At 43.3% G+C, this 22869-nt stretch overlaps 2 protein-coding genes and 1 long non-coding RNA gene across 7 annotated transcripts; 1 reads left to right on the top strand and 2 right to left on the bottom strand.

Annotated features, from left to right (window-relative positions):
* Nucleotides 1–69: 69 nt before the first annotated feature.
* On the bottom strand, nt 70–5416 carry tsen54 (TSEN54 tRNA splicing endonuclease subunit). Of its 4 annotated transcripts, none has more exons than XM_029766577.1 (11): nt 5169–5416; nt 4635–4793; nt 4357–4420; nt 4098–4181; nt 3785–3883; nt 3648–3700; nt 3414–3515; nt 2662–3281; nt 2403–2463; nt 1436–1537; nt 70–1241 (listed from the first exon to the last, which is right to left on the bottom strand). In XM_029766577.1, the coding sequence occupies exons 1-11, from the start codon at nt 5222–5224 to the stop codon at nt 1091–1093; spliced, it is 1551 nt and encodes a 516-aa protein (XP_029622437.1). In that variant the 5' UTR covers nt 5225–5416; the 3' UTR covers nt 70–1090. The 4 variants fall into 4 exon arrangements, with proteins under 4 accessions (XP_029622437.1, XP_029622428.1, XP_029622446.1 ...); XM_029766568.1 differs by having other exon boundaries at nt 1424–1537; nt 5169–5415; XM_029766586.1 differs by lacking the exon at nt 5169–5416 and having other exon boundaries at nt 1424–1537; nt 4572–4705.
* On the top strand, nt 4743–8767 carry LOC115202457 (uncharacterized). Its single transcript, XR_003879977.1, has 2 exons — nt 4743–4864; nt 7767–8767. It is a non-coding gene; the product is annotated as an uncharacterized LOC115202457 (long non-coding RNA).
* A 6385-nt stretch (nt 8768–15152) lies between these two features.
* foxj1a (forkhead box J1a) lies at nt 15153–21020 on the bottom strand. 2 transcript variants are annotated; one of them, XM_029766558.1, is made up of 3 exons: nt 20899–21020; nt 19342–19987; nt 15153–18418 (listed from the first exon to the last, which is right to left on the bottom strand). In XM_029766558.1, the coding sequence occupies exons 2-3, from the start codon at nt 19930–19932 to the stop codon at nt 17555–17557; spliced, it is 1455 nt and encodes a 484-aa protein (XP_029622418.1). In that variant the 5' UTR covers nt 19933–19987; nt 20899–21020; the 3' UTR covers nt 15153–17554. The 2 variants fall into 2 exon arrangements, with proteins under 2 accessions (XP_029622418.1, XP_029622411.1); XM_029766551.1 differs by having other exon boundaries at nt 20783–21019.
* Nucleotides 21021–22869: the final 1849 nt, after the last annotated feature.

The following is a 22869-nucleotide window of genomic DNA, read 5'->3' as shown; positions in this document are numbered from 1 at the left end:
GGAATGGCCCTTTCTATTATGGATCAAATCTCCTCCTAACCTATTGACTTAGAGACAATGTGTTCCTGAACGGTGGAGATCCAGTGTATTTATTGTACTGCACATCACAGATGGACTGATGGACAGGGTTTGCTGGTAAGCTAGAGCTGAGAGGAGCAGGTTGTGGTCAGTAACCTCATCTCAATGTTTTAACACCACTGACTTTGTGGACTGATATAAGAGAGAAGAGTATGTGCTTTACATCTTCAGATTAGGCCACCCAAAGGAAATGGAAAGAAAATGTTATTACACAGGCTTACTAGTCCCATAGATTTCAGACAGAATGTCATAAAAGTAGAATACAGGTTGTTTTCTTTATGTAATGGGCAGAAGTGTATGGTAGGCACTACTTGGGTTTTGGGGGGATTGGTTTTGTTAGGAAGGACAATGAGAACAATGCAACAATAACTCAACCACAAATACATAATGTGAAGATAAACTCTACAGATTCAGGCCACCATTTACAAGCAATTTGAAGCAAAAACAAGAGAACAGGAGTCAGGTAACCTAAACATGTGAGGTTACAACAAAAAGCCAGTCAGTAAAGCTGATTGGATCTAAAATATGGGCAGATAGACAAAAATAAAGGGCTGAGATATACGTATGATCTACACATACCGCCTCTATACTAAGTGCATACATAGTGAAGCCACTCGTGATACAGTATATGAATACCAGAAAACCAATGGTGGTGATGAGATAAAGGCAGAAGAAAACCGAGCCAATTCGGTTCAAAATCTTCAGAGGCTTTACAAAACCCTGCTTGATATAAGACATGGTGACATTGTTTGGAGAGGTGACAATGTAGGTTACCTTCAATCAGATGCAGACGATCATATGCCACTAAAAGAAGTCTGCAACACAGGAGGAAGGCATACTACAGCATCAAACAGTGTGAGGACTGCAGTCCATCAAATCACTAAGAGAATTCCGTTTCGTTCATTTCTTTGGCATTAGTTCCAGTTGCAGAGTTTCTGATCCAGCGCAGGCAGCCCTGGCATGGTGCAGTAGTTAAACCAGGGCTCTGTGACGGTTTGCTGTGGTCAGGCCCTCAGAAGGACACGTCTGTGGGTATCTGGAAGTCCTTGAAGGAGTAGAAGGAGATGTCCCCGTGGTCCACCACTGCATAGGTGACTGGGCTGTCCGCACTCTGGAAAGCCAGAAATTTCTGTGTCCACAAGTCAGGCACTGGACCATCGAAACTGGGAGAAGACAGCAGACATTATTCAGCGTGCAGTAGCATTTGATAATAGTGCATTTAAGATTACTTTCGATGGCTGGTGGTCTTGTGTCATCTCTTTTCAAAATTGTACTATTTTTGAATGTTTTATTTTTACTGATTATAAAGTATGCAAACACCCCCTGCCAGTTCTGGGATGTTTACCTGCACACACACATGCGAGAATAGGGTTTTCCAGGAGCGCTCTTCTTGTATTCAGCGACCGTGTCGGGTTGGTAAATGTTGAAACAGATTCTCCACTCCTCTGAACCTTTCAAACTGAGAAGACAAACCCCATTGTCAAACACAAGGCAGGCAGCATAGAAATAGATGTATGTATTCTATGGCAGGCACCTCTACATCATATTGTATATATCATCCTAGGACATAATATTAATCATATTTAACAAACCCACAGTATAGGGTTTCACTCGTCTTATTATTTATACATTTTTCCACTCCATATACAAAACGAACAACAACTTACAGATGCACACAAACAATGACTACATCTCATCTGCCCAGACCCGCATGCTCACACCCCCATCCCTAGCGTCTGTATTATTGTTTGCCACTTGGCCTGAAATTGTATCAATTTGTTTTTCTCTGTTGCCCATGCTATTTCAATATTTACATAATAAATCCTTCGATTTTTCCATTGTGTTAATGATGGCAGATCGATTGATTTTCCTGTTTTTAGTATATGTTTTTTTTTTAAGATGAGAAGAATTGTCCAACCCATTGGATATCTCACTACACCCCCATATGCAATGTCTTGAAATATGAAGACAGACAGATTAAAAATACATTTATACTGTAATACTTCTGACAGTCAACTTTCTAGCACTGCCCACAAATGTACAGCATTCCCAGAAAGCATGGATTATTGAGTCATTATTAGTTTTACACTTAAGACATGACTCTGCCATTGTCCTGTAGAATTTGTGAATTTTGTCTCCTGTATAATAAATCCTATACATTAGTTTATACTGGATTAAGCGTACATTTTCGTTAACTGTAATTTCACTCATCTTAATAGATGTTATGATGAATGAACAGGGAGATACAATTACCACTAACCGGGAGCTAGCATTTCCTACTAAATTCACTTCAGGGTTCGAGATAAGATACTAAAGAGGAATACCTGGATGCTCCCTCCAGCAGCCGTGTGGATTTGATCACACTGATTTTATCCAGCAGCTCACCTGCATCCAAGAAGGAAGAAACGTCAAAACCATTTAGACATTTACCCATTCAAGACCCTGCTTATGAATAATATAATTCAACTTCGGTAAGCCACATGGGATAATGAGTTCATGTAACGATGAATCACAGAGAGTAAACAGATATTGGAACTCATATGAACTTGTCATTGACAGCAATGAAGTCCAGATTAGTTTTACCAGTTGAAGTGACCTGTGCAGGGTCATGTAGGGGTGTGACCGGCCCCTCCCACAGGTGTGCTGGCCTATCTCTGCGGCTCCGTTGAATCCTTCTCTCCTGTAGCTCCTGGTACTCCGCCCAGTTCCTGCAACGTCGTACCTCTCTGTCCTGGTTGATGTCCCTCCGGTACCGGTCCCTGTCCCGCTCCCACTCACGCCGGGACATCCTCACCTCCCGCAGGTTGAGCCTCTGCAGCCAGGGGGCCACATCGCAGGCCCCCACTGACCCCACAGCCCCGGGCAGCAGGCAGGGGTCTGGGGAGGTGAAGCTGCTGGGGAGCCAGCATCTGGAGCCCAGGTCTGGGAAGGGGATGGAGCTGAAGTCCCAGCGAGGGGAGCTCTGGGGCTGACCTGGCAGCTCAGGGTCAGGGTCTGGGGAGCCTTCCTTTGACCACCAGCTCCTGCCCTGGCCACCCTCGGTTGAAGTGGTTTGGTCAACGTGTGATGCTGTCTGGATTTTGTCAATGTCTGGGGCTGAAAGATCTGGAAGCGAGTCAGGATTCTTGTCCTCTTCCTCTCTGTTGCAGTCTTTCTCCTCCTCCATTCTCTTAGAAGTGGGGCCCTCCTGTGTTCCTGTGTGCCTGGAGCGCATTAGAAGAGGCAGAAAGGCAGGGTTTCACATTGGACAGTAATCGCTTTGAGTCATGTGGGTTGACTGAGTGATTAAACCATGTCTAAATATAAACTGGGTGTGTCTGTGTCTGCTCACTCACCTGGAGGTGGGGCTGCGGCTGCGTTTCCTCTTCAGAAGTCTTCCTGATCTGTCTCGGGACTGGGGCAGGTTCAACTGCCTATCATACTGCGATGGCACAGAACTACAGGGAACAACACCAATCCTCAGATCATAAATACAGTCGCTTGCATGCAACTAAGGAAAAGGTTCCAGTTAAAAGAAAGGAATGGCCTTAGAATCTAGACTAGTTCATGCCCGTGAGGGAGACAATTACCTGGGATCAAATCTGTTCACCACATAGCCAAGTCGCTTCAAATGGCCAAAAACCTTTAGAGGAAATAAAATCATCACGTTAGGTCAAATCATAAGTTTAGACCTGCTGGAATTGTATTATATTGTCTTTTCTCATACCTGGTAATGCTGTATACTCATTGTCTTCAAGTATAGAAATCTCTCATAGCCCTCTTGGATGGACATTGGCAGGTCTTGGTAGAACACTTGCAGGTTTCCCTATTCATTTTGAGGATCACAAGGGATAACAATTCTAAAACAAAAATGACAAACTGTGTTTGTCTTATTTGGATCCACATGTATCAAACTAATGGAAATGTCTTTATTAGGTGAACAACAATCCGACCTGGGATAATTATAACCTGAATGGTGTGAGCTGGTAACAATTCCCTGATGAACATGTTTCTTGGCAACACTGAGCCCATGCACTTACACACTCCATTAGATAGAGAGCCTCTTCTGGATGTAGACATTGCTTACCATGGGCAGAAAACCCCATAGTCTGCCAGAACTTCCCCTACAGCAGAACAGAGAAGTAATGTAATGTCACTTTTCATGTGAAATCTTTAGCCATTAGCCTATACTAAATGTTAATGAGAGGTGAGCTCTAGGTGAGTTTGAATAGACATCAGCAGAGGCAGAGAGCTTGTCATGACAAAGTCCTTCGCTCTCTCTGGTGGACCATCACTCACTGCTGGTGACTGCAGCTCCACTATCATGTCACTGGGAATCCACACTGCCTTCACCAGGTTCCCTCTGGGCACAAAAACATACAAGGAGTCAGTCACACCACCAGCTGTAAAGCACAGTAATACCAATGAATTGACATGTTTGTTTAGCTGCAAATACATATGGACTAGGTATAATCATCTAACCACACCAACAGACTAAAGTTGATGACACATACAGTATCTAATTCTACTAGTAGCCGTCACTCTAGTCGTCCTTGGTTCCTCCATCCATTACTCACAACCTCTCCACTCGCTCCTCAGATACTAGATTCCAGTGCTCGTCCAAACTCTGCTGAAGCCTATCCCTTTGCTGATCCGACCCAGTGGGAATAAAATCCTTCTGCCCGCGCACCGGGATCTTGTGGCTGCGCGTGCGGGCTTCGAACAGCTCAGATGGGCTGTCATTGAATCAGAAGCACAATAAGTTGCAAGGACTGACTCTGTCTACATGTCTTTCGCACTATATATGGTAAGAAATCACCACCCAAAAATGCCGGTCTTCCATTTAATTATCTCGGTTAGAAAAACATTAAAATATTTGACCGCGCTGATAAAGACAGGACGACCACATTCAGATTGCCCTAGCTAGCGTTGTCCGTAGCAGTTAGCGTCTATGAATGGGTTAGCTAACTAGCTGCTAACACGTTTATAACAGCTCGAATTTAACAACAAAACTGTACTAAAATTACCCAACTTATTTGACAAAAACTATTATGTAGAAACGATTCACCCAGTGCCTATTCAAAGACACGGCGTTTAAACTGTACACTTACTTTAGTAATTCATTGCCGAATTCTACTTTAGCTGATGTTTTGTTTTGGTCAGCCATGTTTGATAGGTAGACCGCTGTCAAATCGTCCGAGGGTTTCCACTAGACAGTCAAAATTGTCTGTATCGTAAAGAATTATTTAAACTAACATACTTTTTTTGGTCTTAATTTAAGGTTAGGTTCAAAATCTGATTATAACAAGATAAATTGTAGAAATAGACGGGGTTTAGCCATAATTGTGGCTGTGTTAACTAGTGACGACCGGGTCCTAGTGCACCCCTATATAAATTTTTGAGAGAAGTTCTCATAAAGTTCACAAGAGGGAAGCAAAGCACAACATTTTACATTTTTATTTCAGGAATGCCACAATACACTTACATTACTGATGCTAATGAAGTCTGGGAAATAAGGCTTTTTATCTGCTGTGATGAGGCCACAGGGAAAACAGTTGCAATTCTCTAAATAGACAAGTGTTAAACACAATCTTATTGCACCATAGTACCACTGGAATGTAATTTATATGTGATAACCTTATTTTTATTCATATTGATAAATGCCTTCTCTGCATTTTTATCATATCATATTTAGATTTTCTCACTTTGTAATATAAATAGTTTACCAATGTTGTGAATGAAAGGGCTCTTGGAAGGGTGCATGTATTATATGTGCAAGCTCCTTACGACTTGCCCTTTGACAGGCCTGGCCACGAGTCATCACACCTGACCTGAGAGGTGAGAGAAATGCATTTAGATGCATGGACAATGAGAGAATGCCCCGCTGAGCAAACGTCCATACTACCAGGACGTAAGAGACCATGCTCCCCTCCCACCCCTCACCCCACAAGCAGGCCCCCTTTCCTGAAAGTCAACAATAAACCACGTTTCCAGTAAGCTGGATAGCTCCCCAAGTCTAGCCCATCTCCATGGTGACCACTACCAGAGCTGACAATGCTGTGTCTTCTAGCCAGCTAGACCACCCATGCGGAAAGACTTCTGATATAACAATATGTATCAGATTATTAAAGCTCCTTAATGCTGCTATCACATCTGTAGTCTGGAGTAAAATAAAAAATCCTCAACAATGAGCTGCATGTATAGATATTTGTGGACATGCGCACAGTATTTCAAACATGTAATAAAACGTTTCAGTCAACCGTGGCATAGCATGTTTTACACCTTGACGTATTCCCGTGCGAGACATGACGTCAACATTCCCGTCTCTGGTGTGAGTGACACAGTACCTTTGTGTGTGAGTCTCCACATGTTATTCATGGGTCCTTAACTCCTGGGTCTGGGGTTGCGCTGTGGCCTTTCAGTTGGCCTGACTCTTTAATCTGCTGTTTAACACACTGAATTGGGCCTTTGCATTCTCAATCGGCCAGAGCAGGGTATTCCTGCTTTGTGTGGATTGTTGACTTGCAAAACACGCCCTAAGGACCCCAGTAACTGTAACACTGAGGGGCTGACTGCCAGAGGTCACACTAAAAGGTCATCCTTATTGCTTGCAAAGTTATAGCGCTCAGTGTAGAGAAGTAGAAGTTTAGATTGAAGATTACAATTCTTTAGGATCAGAATCGCTTCTATTCACCAAGTCCATTTAAACATACCCGGAATTTGACTTAGTGATGTGGTGCTGCCAGCAATAGACAAATGTAACGACCAAATACAGACAGAGGAATTTACACAAAGTCAACATCCAGAATTTACTATGATATGGTACATTGGGCCTTTTACATTTCATTTACTTGAGTTACCAGTCAAATACAATTGTGGAGATGTAACGAGTTGAATGTAGGAAATAATCCAGCCCCCTGCAATGAAATACTAAACCAAATGTACCAACCCCACTACCGTCCACCAAAACATACGTTCACATTCAAACTAAAGAAAAGTTCAGGATGTCTGTTTACAGGCTACACATATCCAGCAATCAGGATTGTTTGCAAAAAGATCTTGAGGGCAGTGGTAAAATTGACTGCCTAGCTCTAAACCATTAGCAAACAATGGCACACCACAGAGAGGGTCTAACACCTCACATCCTCAGCATCACACTCAGTCTCATCCAAGTGCTGTGGGTCCTCTGGCACTAATCTGTTAAATCTGTTGTCATTTGTCTTCAGTCTCAGTGCACTTGCATTGGCACCCTCTCAGTGTGACAAGGGGACGACCCATGGCCCTTCTTCCCTGCTCTAGTCCCAAGCCACTTTCACAAGTTATAACATGGTGACTATAGGGATGTAGAGACAAAACAGGTGGCAATTCTCCCTCATACCTCTCACAACAGTCTACAGGGTACCTTGCAACAAGAGAACAGTACCTTCGTGGCCTTGTAAATGAAGTTGTGTCAGGTGATAACATATGAAACATGAATTCAATTATTAGATGCTTTTAACCTGAGTAACAGAAAAGAGTACAAAGTGTTCTAGGACCTACTCCCCCAGTGGAACTCCATTGTTCTAGAATGTTCTGGATGAATCCCTGTGTGGGGAGTTTACAAGATGGGGGCACCCCTCCTACTCCTCTATCCCTGTCTTGTCCTGTGTTCTAGCTCTCGCTTGTTTGCATTCCTCTCAGTTAATAAGTGTTTGTCTGATCCCTGACAGGAGGCTAAAGATCACCCACGCAAACACCCTGGCCCCTCCCATGGCCAAGCTGTAAAAACAGCAGCAAGAGGTGGCTGGCCAGATCCGATCTACCGCAGCCAGTCAGGTGTAGCAACGGCATTCTGACACACACACACGCAAACACACACAGTTTGAATGTTTGATCAACTCCTTTACACAGCTGACACATCAAGCCAACCACCGTTTGTCAACTGACTAATGACCTTAAAGCCAGCAGTTAAAGTAAACGTAGGCCTATGTTATGCTTCATTTTGTGTCCTCTGACCTGTTTTGAACAGTACACACACATCCTATAATTCTGCACCAAAAAGAATGTGAAATCCTGACAAGCTCTGACCGGTAAGGTAATAAAGCATTCCCATCGTCACACACAAATCAACCTAGTCCCATTAACACCCCACACTGCAAATGAGTGATAGCAGAGATGAGGAGAGAGAGAGTGTGAGGGTGGGAGATAGAGAGGGCGAGGAAGACAGGGGTGAAAGTAAGGCGGTACAGTTCGGTACTGTGTCCCGGCAAAATACATGACCCTATCACAATAATTAAAACAAAATGTCAAGCAAACTAAGCTATTACACCATGATTTATCATTAGGCTACCACATGTCAGAGGCATGAAAAATGAGCGAATGGACTTCAAAACGGGTGGTATGGCCTATACTCAAAAATGCGATGTGGTTCGACAAGAATATTGACATTTTGCCAAGGCAGAGATGAATGGCCGACACTGAAACACGCAAGGACAGCAGTGGATGCATACATTTTGGCCTAATGACAATCACCAAAATGTCATTACACTTTGTGGTGTTTTGTAGAACAGATGTCTCTTTCCATTCACAACTGTTTGGAGGCTGGAAATATGTTGCGAGTGGATGAACGTGCGCGTGTAGCCTAGTAAAGGAGCCCTTTGATGTATTTCAGTAAAAAATTACATCTACCTTCACCCCTAGACAGAGAGGAGAATGGAGAGAGAGGAAAACGGAGAGGTAGAAAGTGAGAGACAGATGGAAGGGAGAGAGAAAGAGAGAGAGAGAGACAGATGAAAAGGGAGAGGGAGACCCAGACATTCACACTGAGGGCTGTAATGTGGTGTGGGAAATGGCCAGGGAGGTCTCTGTTTCACTCCATCCCACGTCTCCTCCGATCAAATCATTTAGTGGATGCACTCGATGCAAACCGCCGTGCTCTTTGCTGGGGTGAGAGGCAACACCAATGAATGGAGGGACAGAGCCGTGGAGGGGTGCTGAGAGAAAGCTCTAGCTGAGCCAAGCAGTGAGGGGGTCCTATGCTTCGACCAGGCCTGGGGGGCTTTTATGGCTTTTGTCGCCACGGCAGCTCACCTATTGAGGGGAGCCCCTAAGATATGTAAAACAGCAACGTTTCAAAGCCTCATCTCCACTGTGAAAAACAAAGAAATAAAGAAATCAAATTAAAGTCTGGAAAGGAGTGAGTAAGAGTATAATAAGAGAAAAAGAAAGTATCCTCTGTAGTAAAAAGCAAAGGGGGGCAGTAGCCAAGCCGTTTGCTGGAATCCGATGAGTGTTGAGAAATAAATAAATAAAGGAATCAATAAAAAAGGGAGTGAGGTGGAAAGAGCTTACTATGCTCGTGTTTGCCCAGAGTGTTATTTTCTTTTCTCATTGAGTCAGGCCAAGTCCTGCAAGCGGCTTGGTGCCTCTCCCACCCAGCATTGAGAGGCAGGTCTGGGCTTGCCCGGCCAAGGTCGGCCACGGCTGCCAGGAATGCATACGGCTCAGCCTGCCCCCAGCTGCCATGGTCCTTGTTTATGTTTGTTTTTTGTTCCTCTCAGTAAATGTCCCTCCCCTCCACCCCCCAAGGGAGGGGCAGTCTGTGAGGAGCTCTCTCTAGGGTATGGCATGATCAGGTGTCAGTTGACCTGGTCACTTCCTCCAGAGGTATGTGGCCAAGGTGTGCATCGCTGCTGTTGTGTTGTCTGTCTCCACAATGGCTTCGCCGTCTCCCTGCGTCACCTGCTCAGGGCCAACAGGGTGCTTTAGTTTATCACTGCCGCAAGGCTTGCTGGGAAATCCATAGAGGGCCCACAATCCAGCTTCCACTGCTACAACCAATTCATTAATTCCTCCAACATTACACTGTATATTTTTTGCCGTGTCATATGATCAGATGCATTTCTTCCTTGCTAAGGGGGAACAACGATGATGTGAGATGTTGAACACAGAGGTGTAAACTGAGACTGATTCTGCTTTAAGCGGCTTCAGAGGGACTAGATCTCTGGGACTATTGTTCTCTCTCTGGAGTGACTCACCTTGCTGGCTGTTACCTGGACAGCGTAACATACATGCTAATTAGGAAACACAGGAACCATGACACTTATGTCTGAGTAGGGAACACTTCTTGACAGGTGCACATTTCTAAAACGATTAGTACAGCTAACCCTAATGCAGAACTTTAATTGCAATTTCATTTGTTTATTAACATTATTCATTTGTACACTTTATAGTAGCCATACAGTATCTAGGAAAACCAAAGTTCCAAAGGCTGGGCGTAATATAGTGTATAAGAGGTCATACAAGAAGTTTTATAGTTATTCCTATGTTGAAAATGTAAATAATATTTGCTGGTATGTGGTGTGTAATGAGGAGCAACTAGATGCTGCATTTGACGCATTTATGAAATTGCTTATTCCAGTTACTAATTAGCATGCACTCGGTTACTAATAAGCATGACTGTAAAAACTGTTCAATCTTGTGAATTGATGAGGAATTTAAACATTTTATGGTTGAGAGGGTTGAGGCAAAAGGAATGGCAAATAAGTTTGGCTGCACAGCCGATTGGCAAATGTTCTATAAATTGAGAAATCATGTGACCTAAACTGAACAAAAAGAAGAAGAAACTGTACTATGAAACGTAGAGAAATTATATAAAGAATGATAGTAAAAAGCTTTGGAGCACCTTAAATGACATTTTGGGCAAAAAGGCAAACTCTGCTCCATCATTCATTAAATCAGATGGCTCATTCATCACAAAACCCACTGATATTGCAAACTACCTTAATGATTTTTCATTGGAAAGATTAGCAAACTTAGGAATGACATGGCAACAACAAATTCTGAACCAACACATCCATGCATTACTGACCAAATTATGAAAGACAAGTGTAATTTTGAATTCCGTAAAGTGAGTGTGGAAGAGGTGAAAAAAATATTGTTGTCTATCAGCAATGACAAGCCACCTGGGTTTGACAACTTGGATGGAAAATGACTGAGGATGATAGCGGACGATATTGCCACACCTATTTGCCATCTCTTCAATCTAAGCCTACAGGAAAGTGTGTGCCCTCAGGCCTGGAGGGAAGCAAAAATCACCAGCCAACCAATCAGCCTGTTACCAACCCTTAGTAAACTTTTGGGGAAAATGGTGTTTGACCAGATACAATGCTATTTCACAGTAAACAAATTAACAGCAGATTTTCAGCACACTTATTGAGAAGGGCATTCAACATGTATGAAACTTACACAAATGACTTCGCTTAATGTAAAATGTTTGTGCTGCTACCATGTTGTGTTGCTACCATGTTGTTGTCATGTTGTGTTGCTACTATGCTGTGTTGTCATGTGTTGCTGCCTTGCTATGTTGTTGTCTTAGGTCTCTCTAGTAAAACAAATGTTGTGGGAGCTGTTTTGTTAGGCTTTCAGTGCAGCTTTAGACATTATCAATCATAATCTTCTGCTGGAAAAACGTATGTGTTATGGCTTTACATCCCCTACTATATTGTGGATCGAGAGTTACCTGTCTAAAAGAACACGGGGTGTTCTTTAATGAAAGCCTTTCCAACATAATCCAGGTAGAGTCAGGCATTCCCCAGGGCAGCTGTCTAGGCCCCTTTCTTTTTTCAATCTTTACTAATGACCTGCCACTGGATCTGTGTAAAGCCTGTGTGTCTATGTATGCTGATGACTCAACACTATACATGTAGGCTACCACAGCAAGTGAAATCACTGCAACACTTAACAAAGAGCTGCAGTCAGTTTCAGAATGGGTGTCAAGAAATAAGCTAGTCCTAAATATTTCAAAAACGTAAAGCATTGTATTTGGGACAAAACATTCACTAAACCCTAAATCTCAACTAAATATTGTAATGAATAATGTGGAAGTTGAGGAGACTAAACTGCTTGGAGTAATGCTGGATTGTCGTGGTCAAAACATATTGATGTAACAGTAGCTAAAATGGGGAGAGGTCTGTCCCAGTACTACATAGAGCCATGACTACATGGAACTCTATTCCACATCAAGTAACTCATGCAAGCAGTAAAATCAGATTGAAAAAACTGATAAAAATACACCTTATGGAACAGCGGGGACTGTGAAGAGACACAGGCACAGACACACGCATACACACCCACATGATAACATACGCACTGTACACACACGTAAACATGGATTTTGTGTTGGTAGATATGTGGTAGCAGATTAGTGGCCTGAGGGCACACACTTAATATGTTGTGAAATCTGTTGTGAAATGTAATGTAATGTTTTGAAAATTATATATAACTGCCTTAATTTTGCTGGACCCCAGGAAGAGTAGCTGTTGCCATGGCAGCAATGAGGATCCATAATAAATACAAATACACTTTGAGCCACCTATTATTTCCCCCATATTCATTTTAGTACATCTGACTGGTTCCCCATTCCTAACAGCAAAGCGTGGCACCCTTAAACTGACTGGCTGGTTTTCTATCTCTCTAATAGCAACCTCTTTGAAAGATAACTCCCTTAGGAACATCCTCTCTCAGCAATAGGGGAAAAAGTTCAAGTTTACTGCAAAACCCCAATAATGTCCTTGTCGTTGCAATCATTTGCTGTCTCATTCTGTCTTCTTCAACACCTACAAACGATCTTCCCCAGCCTTGTGTAATGAATGCTGGGCCCTCCCACTGTTTCCCTGGGTATTGTTTCCCTGTGGTTACACACTGTGTGTATTGCTCACTAAGCCACTGATGGATGTCAGATTACCCCTCTGCCTGTGTCTCACTGACAAAGAGACATCGACCCACACTGCTGCAGCAGAGGAGAACACAAACACACACTGTCACACCAAATATACACTCACCACCACACATCCCTCTCACAATGGTCCACAGCATTCACCTGACCTCAACATATCAAACACATATGGCATCAGCCTAATATTGACTTTGATTCTATTTGACCTTTGACATATTCCTCTTTCACCAGTATTGTGTATCATTTTACAGCAGTGAACCTGTACTGAAACGTGTTTCTAGAGGTTGTTTCAGAACATAGTCAAATCAACAGTAAAGCACACCATAAAACTTAAGGGCTTCTCTGATGTGTTTTATGGTGTGTGGTAACCTTGTTGATTTTTCAGGCACCATACTGAAAATGTGATAAGGCACATTTTTACTTCCGCCTCCACACACCCACTGAACAGAGATGAAAAACAAGCAACATACGGTACAAAATAAAGTGGTCTGTAGTGATCCACTTATCTTGTCAGGGCTTTCTATGGCACAGTGCATCTATTTTACCCATATGATTGGCCATTCAGAGCACTATCTAGGACATTCACTTGACTGAACAACATAAGAGGCTTATTCCAATACATAGTATACCCTGGCAGGGTGTAAAATGGGGAAAACGAACAAGACAGTGCAGTGTTTTAAGGCAGACCCTGTGAATCCACCCCCTCCCCACCCAGAAGGGGGGTGTGAGTAGAGGTTCACTTTAGTAAGGTAAGTGCACTTTTACAAAGACTTACACCGCCACTATAATAAATCTGAGTGGGCTGAACACCTCCCTCTCTTTCCACGCCATCCGTCCACAACCCTAATCAACCCCTCCCTGGGCCTTGCAGGGACCAGTAACATACACTCTCCCATTCTCCCTCCAGTCTACATAACAATGGCACCAGCAGTTACCCCGGAGACCAGCCTTTCATTGGCCGTGTGATAAAAAAGATGTATTCCCCTCTCTTCTTAACACTTTTCCCTTTTTCCCTCTTTTCTGGAGCCGATGGATAAGCTGAACTCACGAGTAGAGCTTCCCAAGCCATCAGCGGCTCGCTCCCTCCTTTGCAGTACACAGCCTGGTTGAATACCAATGGAGTTGTGGGGGCAACGGGGAGAAATACATTGTGAAGGCAACGCCCTGGTGCCCTCGTTCTAGTGGCTGATATGTTCTTCAGTTTGTGACCTCCTGGGTCAGGTCCTCTTGTTAAACTAGCTGGATGTTTCTTTTTTATTTCAAAAAAAGATCTTCTCCTTTTCCTACTTGTTTTTCACTACATTTTTGCTTATCACATAAAACAAATGGAAGCGTTGCACATGTATCTCTTTACACCTCTAAGATAAGTCTGACTTTGCTGTCCCTTGACAGAATAATGAATAACTGGGTATTCACATTTTCCTGTTGTTGCCTTTTTGCACTTTCAGTTTGGAGCATTCCTGGGTTGGGACAAGCGAGCGAGTGGCGGGGAGGGTTAGCGTTTCACCAGGGAGCTCTCCTTACCTGCAGCCATCAGCAGGGTTGGGGAAGAATGGCTGCATCATGTTACCAACAGCCTCTCATCTAACCAGCCTGCCACATTATAATTATGAACCCTGCGCTCTACCTGGACAGATAACTGTAGCATGTAATAACTGCTGTCCAGGGGGCCTCTGTGGAGCTGGGCTGGGGGAGAAGGTTAACTCAGACTGTCAGCTCTCCTTTCCCAAGCAGAGAGCACCACAGATGGAGATGGAGAACCATACCCTTCCAGTGGAGGGTTGGGTGTCCAGTCTACCATACAGAGGTATAGGATTTCTCACCTGTGTGCTCCAACTTTTTCGTGATTACCTCATGAGGCATTCGTGTGGTAAAGACAGTCCCAGTCTTTGACACCATGACACGCTAGATATACACCAGGCTTCATTTGAAAACGCCACAGGGAAATATTCATATAGTTCCCTGAACGTGTTACGTAGCTAATCCTCGGAAGTAGAGAGAGACGGTGTGGTCCAGAACAGACAGGATAGTGATGTATGGAGGCGTGGGACACTTGCTCCTGTTAGACCCCACACTGACCCAGTGAGAGGAGCACAGAGCAGAGCCCTGGGGGGGGGGGGGGACAAGTGTCAGACTGAGCACAGACAAAAGCCAGAGAAAGACCCCAATACACTGCCTGAGCACAGTCACCCCCGAAAAGAGATGAGCAGGAAAAGGCAAGCGTAAATCACCCCGACACACACACACACACACACAGAAGACATGGGGTGGAATCAGGAATGTACAGAGATAAAATAGAGACAGAGAGAAAAAGACGTAAAGACAGATAGAAATCTTCAAAAGCACCGCACCCAGATGTACAAAAACTCATGTAAACTCATTCATGTTTGAAGGTTTTTTTATTGTCAAGGAAAAACTGAAAAATAAACAGAGTATGAATGCACACATGAATGCATATCTCCATAAAAAAATAAAAACCTTGAGGTATGATGCCAATACGGTCAACTTGGATGACAAGTGTTTTGGAAGAGCTAATACACAACTGACATAATATCGTAGTAGTTAATTCACTTTTAAAGGAGGAGTTTCCTTCCATCAGAATGTATCCATACCGTACCACACAATAAACCATGAACTGGGTCTGACGAAGTAAACTGCATTACTACCCTTCAATGTAATGTAAAATAGACCAAGTATCACTCACTGTACATCGATTGCACTTTCACACTTCATGGTGGATTTACAACACTAATAAACCAGGAGTAGTTATTCTGCAAGATAACGACTATTAGCACATTTTAATATACGTGTTAAAGGTTGACTTTGGGCAAAAATAGCGGCTTTAAACTATATAACTGATGAATGCACCATCATACTAGGTCATTTAATGCTTAAAAACACAACCACAATTTATGAATACGATATTTCGCTACAGAAGGGCCATTTCTTACCGATCTCTACAGTTTTTTTCCAAACACAAATCCTGTGAAATTACGTCAACACACTGGAGGAGTTACTGGCTAGCTAAAGTGGCTATCTTAGCTAACAAACTATCTATGTTGGTCGCGGCATGCATGACCAGAATGACACTTCGACGAACCACCAAAGGTACACCCCATTTCTGTTTGAAATTTGACCGTTTTTTGTGCCATAAATCGACCTTTAAGACTCACTCATGTCTTGAAACCGTGTGATTTGGTTTAGTAAGACCAGAGGAAAGACAAAGCAATTTCCTGGTAAAGGTAGACTTGAAACAAAACGAGAGTATCTCATAACTCAACATTTGTTCATGTAATTCCTGCTTGTTTATGTCATCATTTTTGCATTGTGTCCTTCTGTTGACCAATAGGCCCCCATCAGCTTTCCTTGGTGAAAACCCAGCCTCTAACACTGCCGGCCTTCTGGTCCCAAGTGTTGTTCTTTGCACATCTAACCTGAAGGTCGGGTATTCATTGACAAGCCACTGAAACCTTTGCAAAGGAGAAGCTTGCCTTGAGCTATTCTGCATTGGAATTAACTTGTCTTTACGACATCCAGATCTGTCTACTGCTCTCTGTAACTGGTTAACTCACTGAAATTTGTTGAATTAATGATTATTAAATATAAATTTACACTCTGCTGATAATATGACAATCCTAAGCTTGCTAAAAACAACCTGTTTTAAATTGTTCTGCAAACATTTTGTTAAAGTGAAAAGCTCATTATTCAAAGAATGCATTCAGAAAGTAGTCATTATAGAAAACCCCACACATAAAACTATTTTAAGTCTAAAAACTCTTCTAATTAGTAGTAATTTGGCAAATATCTCTTCATTGATCATCATAGTATTCCTTTCACTTCTGTTACAGATATTGTATATGGATATTAAATAGACACTAGTTTCAGAATTTCCTCTAAATGCATCCACAGATCGTTAAAAGCCAGATCATTCAGCAATTCAGTAGAAAATTCAGTACAGGACCGAAATTCCTGAAGTCTGATGCATACATTACATAACCTTCTCTGGGATTTTAGTATGCATCAGCATTGGGATCATTTTAATTCCTAAACAATAATAAGAGATCTTCACAACAAATAATAGTATTCCCTCTGAGGTGGATTCATCTTAACCTTTATGAAATATTCAGCATGCTAAACCACCTATTCTTAAGCAGCTAAAACGTTGCATCACTGTGAGGTACAACACCTCATCTCATCATTAGCTATTGGCCTTGCATCTCGAAACTGTCCATAACTTTCAAAGAGTACAGTCACTGTAAAGTCTTACTTTGTAATTTCATCTAATGCAAAATAAATGTCAATTTCTAAAACGTCGATTCCAATGTTCTGTTGCTCGCCTTGTGCCTGCATGACAATTCCTCTTTCCATGTCAACCTGCAATCCATTCAATACCACATATATATTCAGAATGTAAACAAAGACATATTGGTGGTTTTCCTGTCCTTAGACAGGAATATTTTGTTTCTCTTTGTGAGCGAAGTCTTATTGATAATGTCTATTATCCAATGTCATGGTCCCAACAGTAGGTTTGATATAGTTTTTGTCCAGTAATCATTTGGAATACTGCAGTTCATTGTGGCATTTTTGCTCTGTAGGCATTAATGATGTCATCCATTATTGTACCAATTTCAAAAAACATAATCTAGAAATCTTAAAAACATGTATGTGTAAAAGGTCCATTTAGTTCATGTGGTGCCTCTCTTTTTAAACAATAATCTAGTAGTGTCATCATCACAGTATAGTCAAAGAATCTTGGAGGCCAAAGAATTGGAGAACATGTCTTTAGAGAAGATACTCTATCTTACTGCTGAGGTCCCCTCCGAGGGAATCTCCCAGGTCAAAGAGCTGCTCCAGGTTGACTGTGGAGCTGCACAGGAAGTTGGTAGATCCCTGCTCCTCTTCCTCTGGCCAGGGGCTCTGCAGGAATGCTGTGGCCAGGAACGTCTCCTCAAAGTCTGCTCCTCTGCTCCTCTGGGTCTCCGCCAGCACGTGGCTGCTGTCTGCTGTCCCCTCGGGGGCCTCCAGGGGGCAGATGTGAGTGCCCCGCACCATCAGGTCGTCCTCCTGGGGAGTGGGGCTCAGTGGACCCCCTCCATCCAGACTCAGCTCCCCACTCAGTGCAGAATCCAGGAGGGCATCCCAGTCAAAGTTCCCCTTCAGGGAGCCCAGTTCCCTATACTCCTCCACAGACAGCAAAGGAGAGCTGGAGCGCCGGGGGACTTTGACCATGGCAGTCCTGGAGCCCAGTGGGTGTTTCCTCTTGTGTCCAGGGCCTCCCTTTCTCATGGGCCATGCCCCCAGCATGGTGCCTTCGGCCAGACAGGGGTCCCAGTTCTGGTCGGCTCCAGTGGCCTCTTCAAACTCTCTGAGGAGCTGCTGAGCCTCTGGATTTACACATAGCCCACTCTGGCTGCCTGTTGGGTTACAGAGGCCCCTGGGCAGGGGATGGGGGTTGGCCCTAAGCCTGTTCTGCAGGGCAGGGTTGATCTGGACAGGGGGCATCCGCCTCTTCTTGTAGGCCCCGTTGAGGAGGCGCTCTGCGTACTGGGGATCAATCTTCCAGAAGCCTCCCTTCCCTGGCTCGTCCTTCTGCCTTGGAACCTTGATGAAACACTTGTTCAGAGACAGGTTGTGCCGGATGGAGTTCTGAAATAGCGCATGAGGGGGACAGGATTGACATGGCAGTACACATTCAGTCCTGCTCCATCAAATATATTAGCTTGTGTACCCTTGCATTCAGCCTTACCAGGAGCTCAACACTGCCCCCCCCCCCTCCCCCCAACTAGTCTAAATAGACGAGTGACCTGCTGACCTTTGTTAAATATTATCTGCCCCATGCACTGGCTTACAATAACAGAATGCTCAGGAAATTAGTATAACTTCTGGAACTGGGGAGTACGGCTAACGACTTAATTAATCATTTATCCAGCAAATTAAACTTTTTCCAGAGAATTTCTTCCCTTTGATGAGGAATCTGCACTTTTGATGCCATACTGCCCCTCCCCATACTCCCCCATTGCCTCTCGTTGCTCAAGCAGAAAACCTGGGAGCTATTTCTGAAAAAGAATGTAATGGGTTTAAAAACACACACACACTAAAATGTGTGTTGAGGGGGGGGGGATGAAGTCTTCTGAAGCAAGATGCCCACTGCCAAGTAAGGGGAAGTCCAAGGCAGTATTTGCTACAATCTTTGTAAGTTACGGGAGTATGTGCTGCCATCTTTGTACCATGATAGCCCTTAATTCCCATAAACCATAGCTGCTAATGCTTGTTCAGAGTGTGGCAGACGGCCCAGAGCTCTCGATATACAGACTTTGGAAAGAACTGTGCTCTTACTCGTTCCTGTTAAAGAAAAACTCTGTGTCCAGCTGCATCTTGGCCCCACTCCAAAACACATAGAGCCCTCTGTGGCAGATGCTGAAGGGGACTCTGTCTCTCACTATCTGGCTGCTCGAGACATAGTCAAGTTACGAACGTGACTGAGAGCCTCTCACAGGACCTAGTCTAAAGCATCTTATTAGAGCCATTTTCACATTTTCAAGTGTGTGTGTGACTTTAGCAACATTTACCTGCCAGGTGGGGTCAGCATGGCGGAAGTAGCAGAAGTTGTCAGTGATCCACTTGTAGATGCAGGAGAGGGTGATCTTGGTCTTCTTGCTGGCCTGCATGGCCATACAGATGAGTGTGGCGTAGGAGTAAGGTGGTTTGATATGAGGGTTTGTCTTGTAGTCCACCTCATCAGGGCAGTGACCATGGGCCACCAGGCTAGGGAGGGCTGACAGGGACTGCATCCTACAATAGGCTGCTGCTGTGGGCTTGCCTGGGGTGAGGGGCATCCCTATGGATGCAGGGTCACCAGCCAGAGGGGAAGCGGGAGCCTCGGAGCCCAGCTGCTGATGGCCGAAGAAGTGAGGCTGGTGGTGAGTGGAGAGAGGAGACTGTTGAGGCCCATTGGCATTGAGAATAGAGAACTCCTGCAGCCACTGCAGGCTGGTCAGGCTGTCATCCAGGTTGTCAGAGCCCCCAGTGCTGCTGGAGCCTGCTGAGGCTGAGCTGTCGTCCAGGTCCAGCTCCTCAGAATGAGCAGCGGCAGTCACCACTTCCTCCTCCAGCCCCACCAAGCCCTCGGGCCAGGGGTCTGCACAGCTTAGAGACAGCATGGTCCTCCCTCCGCTCTGATGGCTAAAGCTCCCCCCTATACCACCAGACAACAGCCTGACAAGGAGAAAATATACACCCGACATGAACAAAGCTGAAAAGGACAATGATAGCCCTATTTGAAAACAGAGCCCTTTGAGGCATGTCAGGTGGTAAATTGAAATAGTTTCTCTCTGTGGTAATGGCACGTTCTATTCAGTGACTTGTAGGGAAACAAATTGTAGGAACAACAGCTGCATGTAGTTGAGATCTTTCAAATGTTGATATTTGATTAGAAACTGCTTAACAAAAGGAGTGCATGGGTTTGTTATCCCAGAATAAAGACTGTTATTAATGAAATGATGTGCGAAAGACCTGCTATGTTTATTCTTACTCGTTCCGATGTTGACTATCTGGAGGTCATAGAACTTTTGTGAAAAGTGTTAGGAGCGCCGTCTAGCCTACCTATCTACACATAATAGCTTATAGCCATAAAACGGGACTCTCCACAAAAAGGCTGAGACAAAGTCACTGTTATAAACTCATATATGTCGAGTGAATTTATGATAAACGACTCAAAACGTGATCAAATAGAGTAGGCTATTGACTCTAGACAAATTAATGAATTGTGCCAAATCAGATATTTGAGATTATTTATTTTAAGTGTTTCAATTATTAGAAAAAATATGAAGATGCTTATAGCTAGCTCGTAATTTAACTTTACAACAAAACCTTACAATAGTTACAATTAACATCTTTGTATTTTCATGGCAAGATATCAAAATAATTTGCTACAATTTAATGATAACCGACTTCATTCTAATATGTTTTAATTTTTTAAATAAAAATAATGTAAAAACATGACAAACTTACCTTGATCTGATATAATGCTGAGAAAATGCCTAACAATCCAAATGGCCAATTGATAAATTATTAATCTTACTTTAGCCTTGAGGATTTGCACCTGTTGAAAATGTATGAAAAAATACCTCAAGATGTCTTTGGCGCTCTGATGCGCGCTTGTTCAATTCAACGTCTCAAAAGCAGGTCTTTATAACGGTGGCAGCGGCTAAAGGATCTCTCCGGGGGCAGTTTAATACCTGGTGCAGGAGGTTTGTCCGGCAACCATAGAAACGGTACACCCCTTGTAAACAGCTTCCCGTTCTTCTATTGGCTTGGTTGTTGCTATAGTGCTTCATTTTTAATCAGTCTCACTCAGGTTTGTTCGTCACGCAAGTAAATCCAGTCTAGTGTCCCAAAAGAGAGTTGGAAGGACTGATAGGATTAATTTTTTATTTTATTTATTTTTTACAAATCAGCTTGATCTTTATCCCATCAGATGAGTTTAAATGTTAAATGGAAATGTACTAAATGTGTTGAATGGAGCTGTTTTGACATGCAGCATAAATAGACATTATCTAAATGTTCAAGCAGATTGAGTTGGTATAATAATACAATATATATTTATATTCATTTGAGTAGGGTATTTAACCCAATACCTTGCAGACAATGCGACAACTTTTGGAAGTGAACTCTGGAAATAAAAAATCTGGTGTTTTTTGTCCCCAAAAATTGTACATGAATTGTTCATCCTAAACTTTGCAGAGAACGGCAATGAGGAGCAGAGAGTAAACTCTGAGTGTCATTGGCATTGAAGATAAGACATTTTGGAGTTTTTGACCCAGTTCTGAGTGACTGTTGTCAAAAAAAAAATTAAACAAAAAAGCAGACATCCAGCTCTGGAGTGGGGACAGAACTCAAGAGATGAGGAAGCCTTTTTATTGCTTTACAGTTGCTTTTGTCAAGAGTCTCAGGAAACCACTCAGCCACACTAATAGAGCGTCCAAGGGGCCAAACCTTTTTGTTTCTCTTTTTTTCCTTTTCTGTCTTATTAACAAAAGTACATTCCTTCACAGGCGCACACCTTCCTGGATGTCCAAAGGGTACATCCAAGTTCCAAGAACCTATCGCTGTGGCGCTGATTCATTCAATCATAACCAGTTACGATTGTATAATCCTCCATCGTCATAACTTGTTGCCGTCATATGGCAAAAATGACTACAAAAATGTATCAATCACAGATTAGAAATTTTACCATACATGTAGGCTACACCAAGGGCAAAACTCTCGTGTACCTAGTACTCTCTACCAAGTTTGGGGAGGGCAGACAAGGAAAAAACAACAGACCAATCAGTGAGATCACTCCAGTATGACAAAGAGAGAGAGAGAGTGATGGAGGATAGGATCAGGGCCAGTTCCCTGAGTACTTTCCGCTTAGTACCAGTCGGCCCTTTTTGCCACTCAACCGCGAAATCCACAGCCCATTGTTGGGCCCTGTAGGGCTGGTGTTCTGACCAGACCTGATTGTTCATGTCAGACTCTGAACTAGCCCCCGGCCCTCCTCCTCTGCCCACCTTGAGGAGAAGTCAGAGGTCAGAAAAGTGAGCAGCCAATCACAGTAATGCTGACAGGGAGATGAGTTGAGGGCTGTCTGAGAAATAGGGAAGGGACAGAGATTAGACACCAATGACCTTGGCAGAGTCACAGCTGGACAAAGCTGGGGAATACCCAACAAACCTCAGCACAACTAGTCTTTATTGCTATCATCAATCATCAACTCAAACAAGATAAACTGTAACAAAAAGTGAATTATTGGGAAACTAAACCTGATGCATATGAGTTTAGTAAACAGCCACCTAAGGACATAGACACACAAAATATATATGCATAGGCCACAGATTTTTTGAATTCATACAGGTTTTAGACATTTTCATTAATCAAACATGATCAACATCTGAGATATTGAATGTTTAATCCCCCTGTATAAGAATCAGCATCACATTACAAAATAAACTTCTCTCCTCGAACTTTACTCAGGCAATCGTTAGGGTTTGTGACAATGCGTTTCCATTGACAGGAGATGGCGCTAGATCATAGAAAATGACAGTGTAGCTCTGTTC

The sequence above is a fragment of the Salmo trutta genome, chromosome 1 (assembly GCF_901001165.1).
Source record: "Salmo trutta chromosome 1, fSalTru1.1, whole genome shotgun sequence".
In the NCBI taxonomy this organism is placed as follows: Eukaryota; Metazoa; Chordata; class Actinopteri; order Salmoniformes; family Salmonidae; genus Salmo; species Salmo trutta.
The sequence above is the reverse complement of the archived record's forward strand: the minus strand, read 5'-3'. Positions and strand labels throughout refer to the sequence as shown.

Coding starts and splice junctions, on each gene's coding strand:
- tsen54 (XM_029766568.1), bottom strand. CDS start 5,224: ATGGCTGACCAAAACAAAACATCAGCTAAAGTAGAATTCGGCAATGAA. Junction 4,182..4,356: donor TGGAGCTGCAGTCACCAGCA/GTGAGTGATGGT, acceptor GTTCTGCTGTAG/GGGAAGTTCTGGCAGACTAT. Junction 1,538..2,402: donor CTGCTGGAGGGAGCATCCAG/GTATTCCTCTTT, acceptor TTGTCTTCTCAG/TTTGAAAGGTTCAGAGGAGT.
- foxj1a (XM_029766558.1), bottom strand. CDS start 19,932: ATGCTGTCTCTAAGCTGTGCAGACCCCTGGCCCGAGGGCTTGGTGGGG. Junction 18,419..19,341: donor ATGCTGACCCCACCTGGCAG/GTAAATGTTGCT, acceptor GCGCTATTTCAG/AACTCCATCCGGCACAACCT.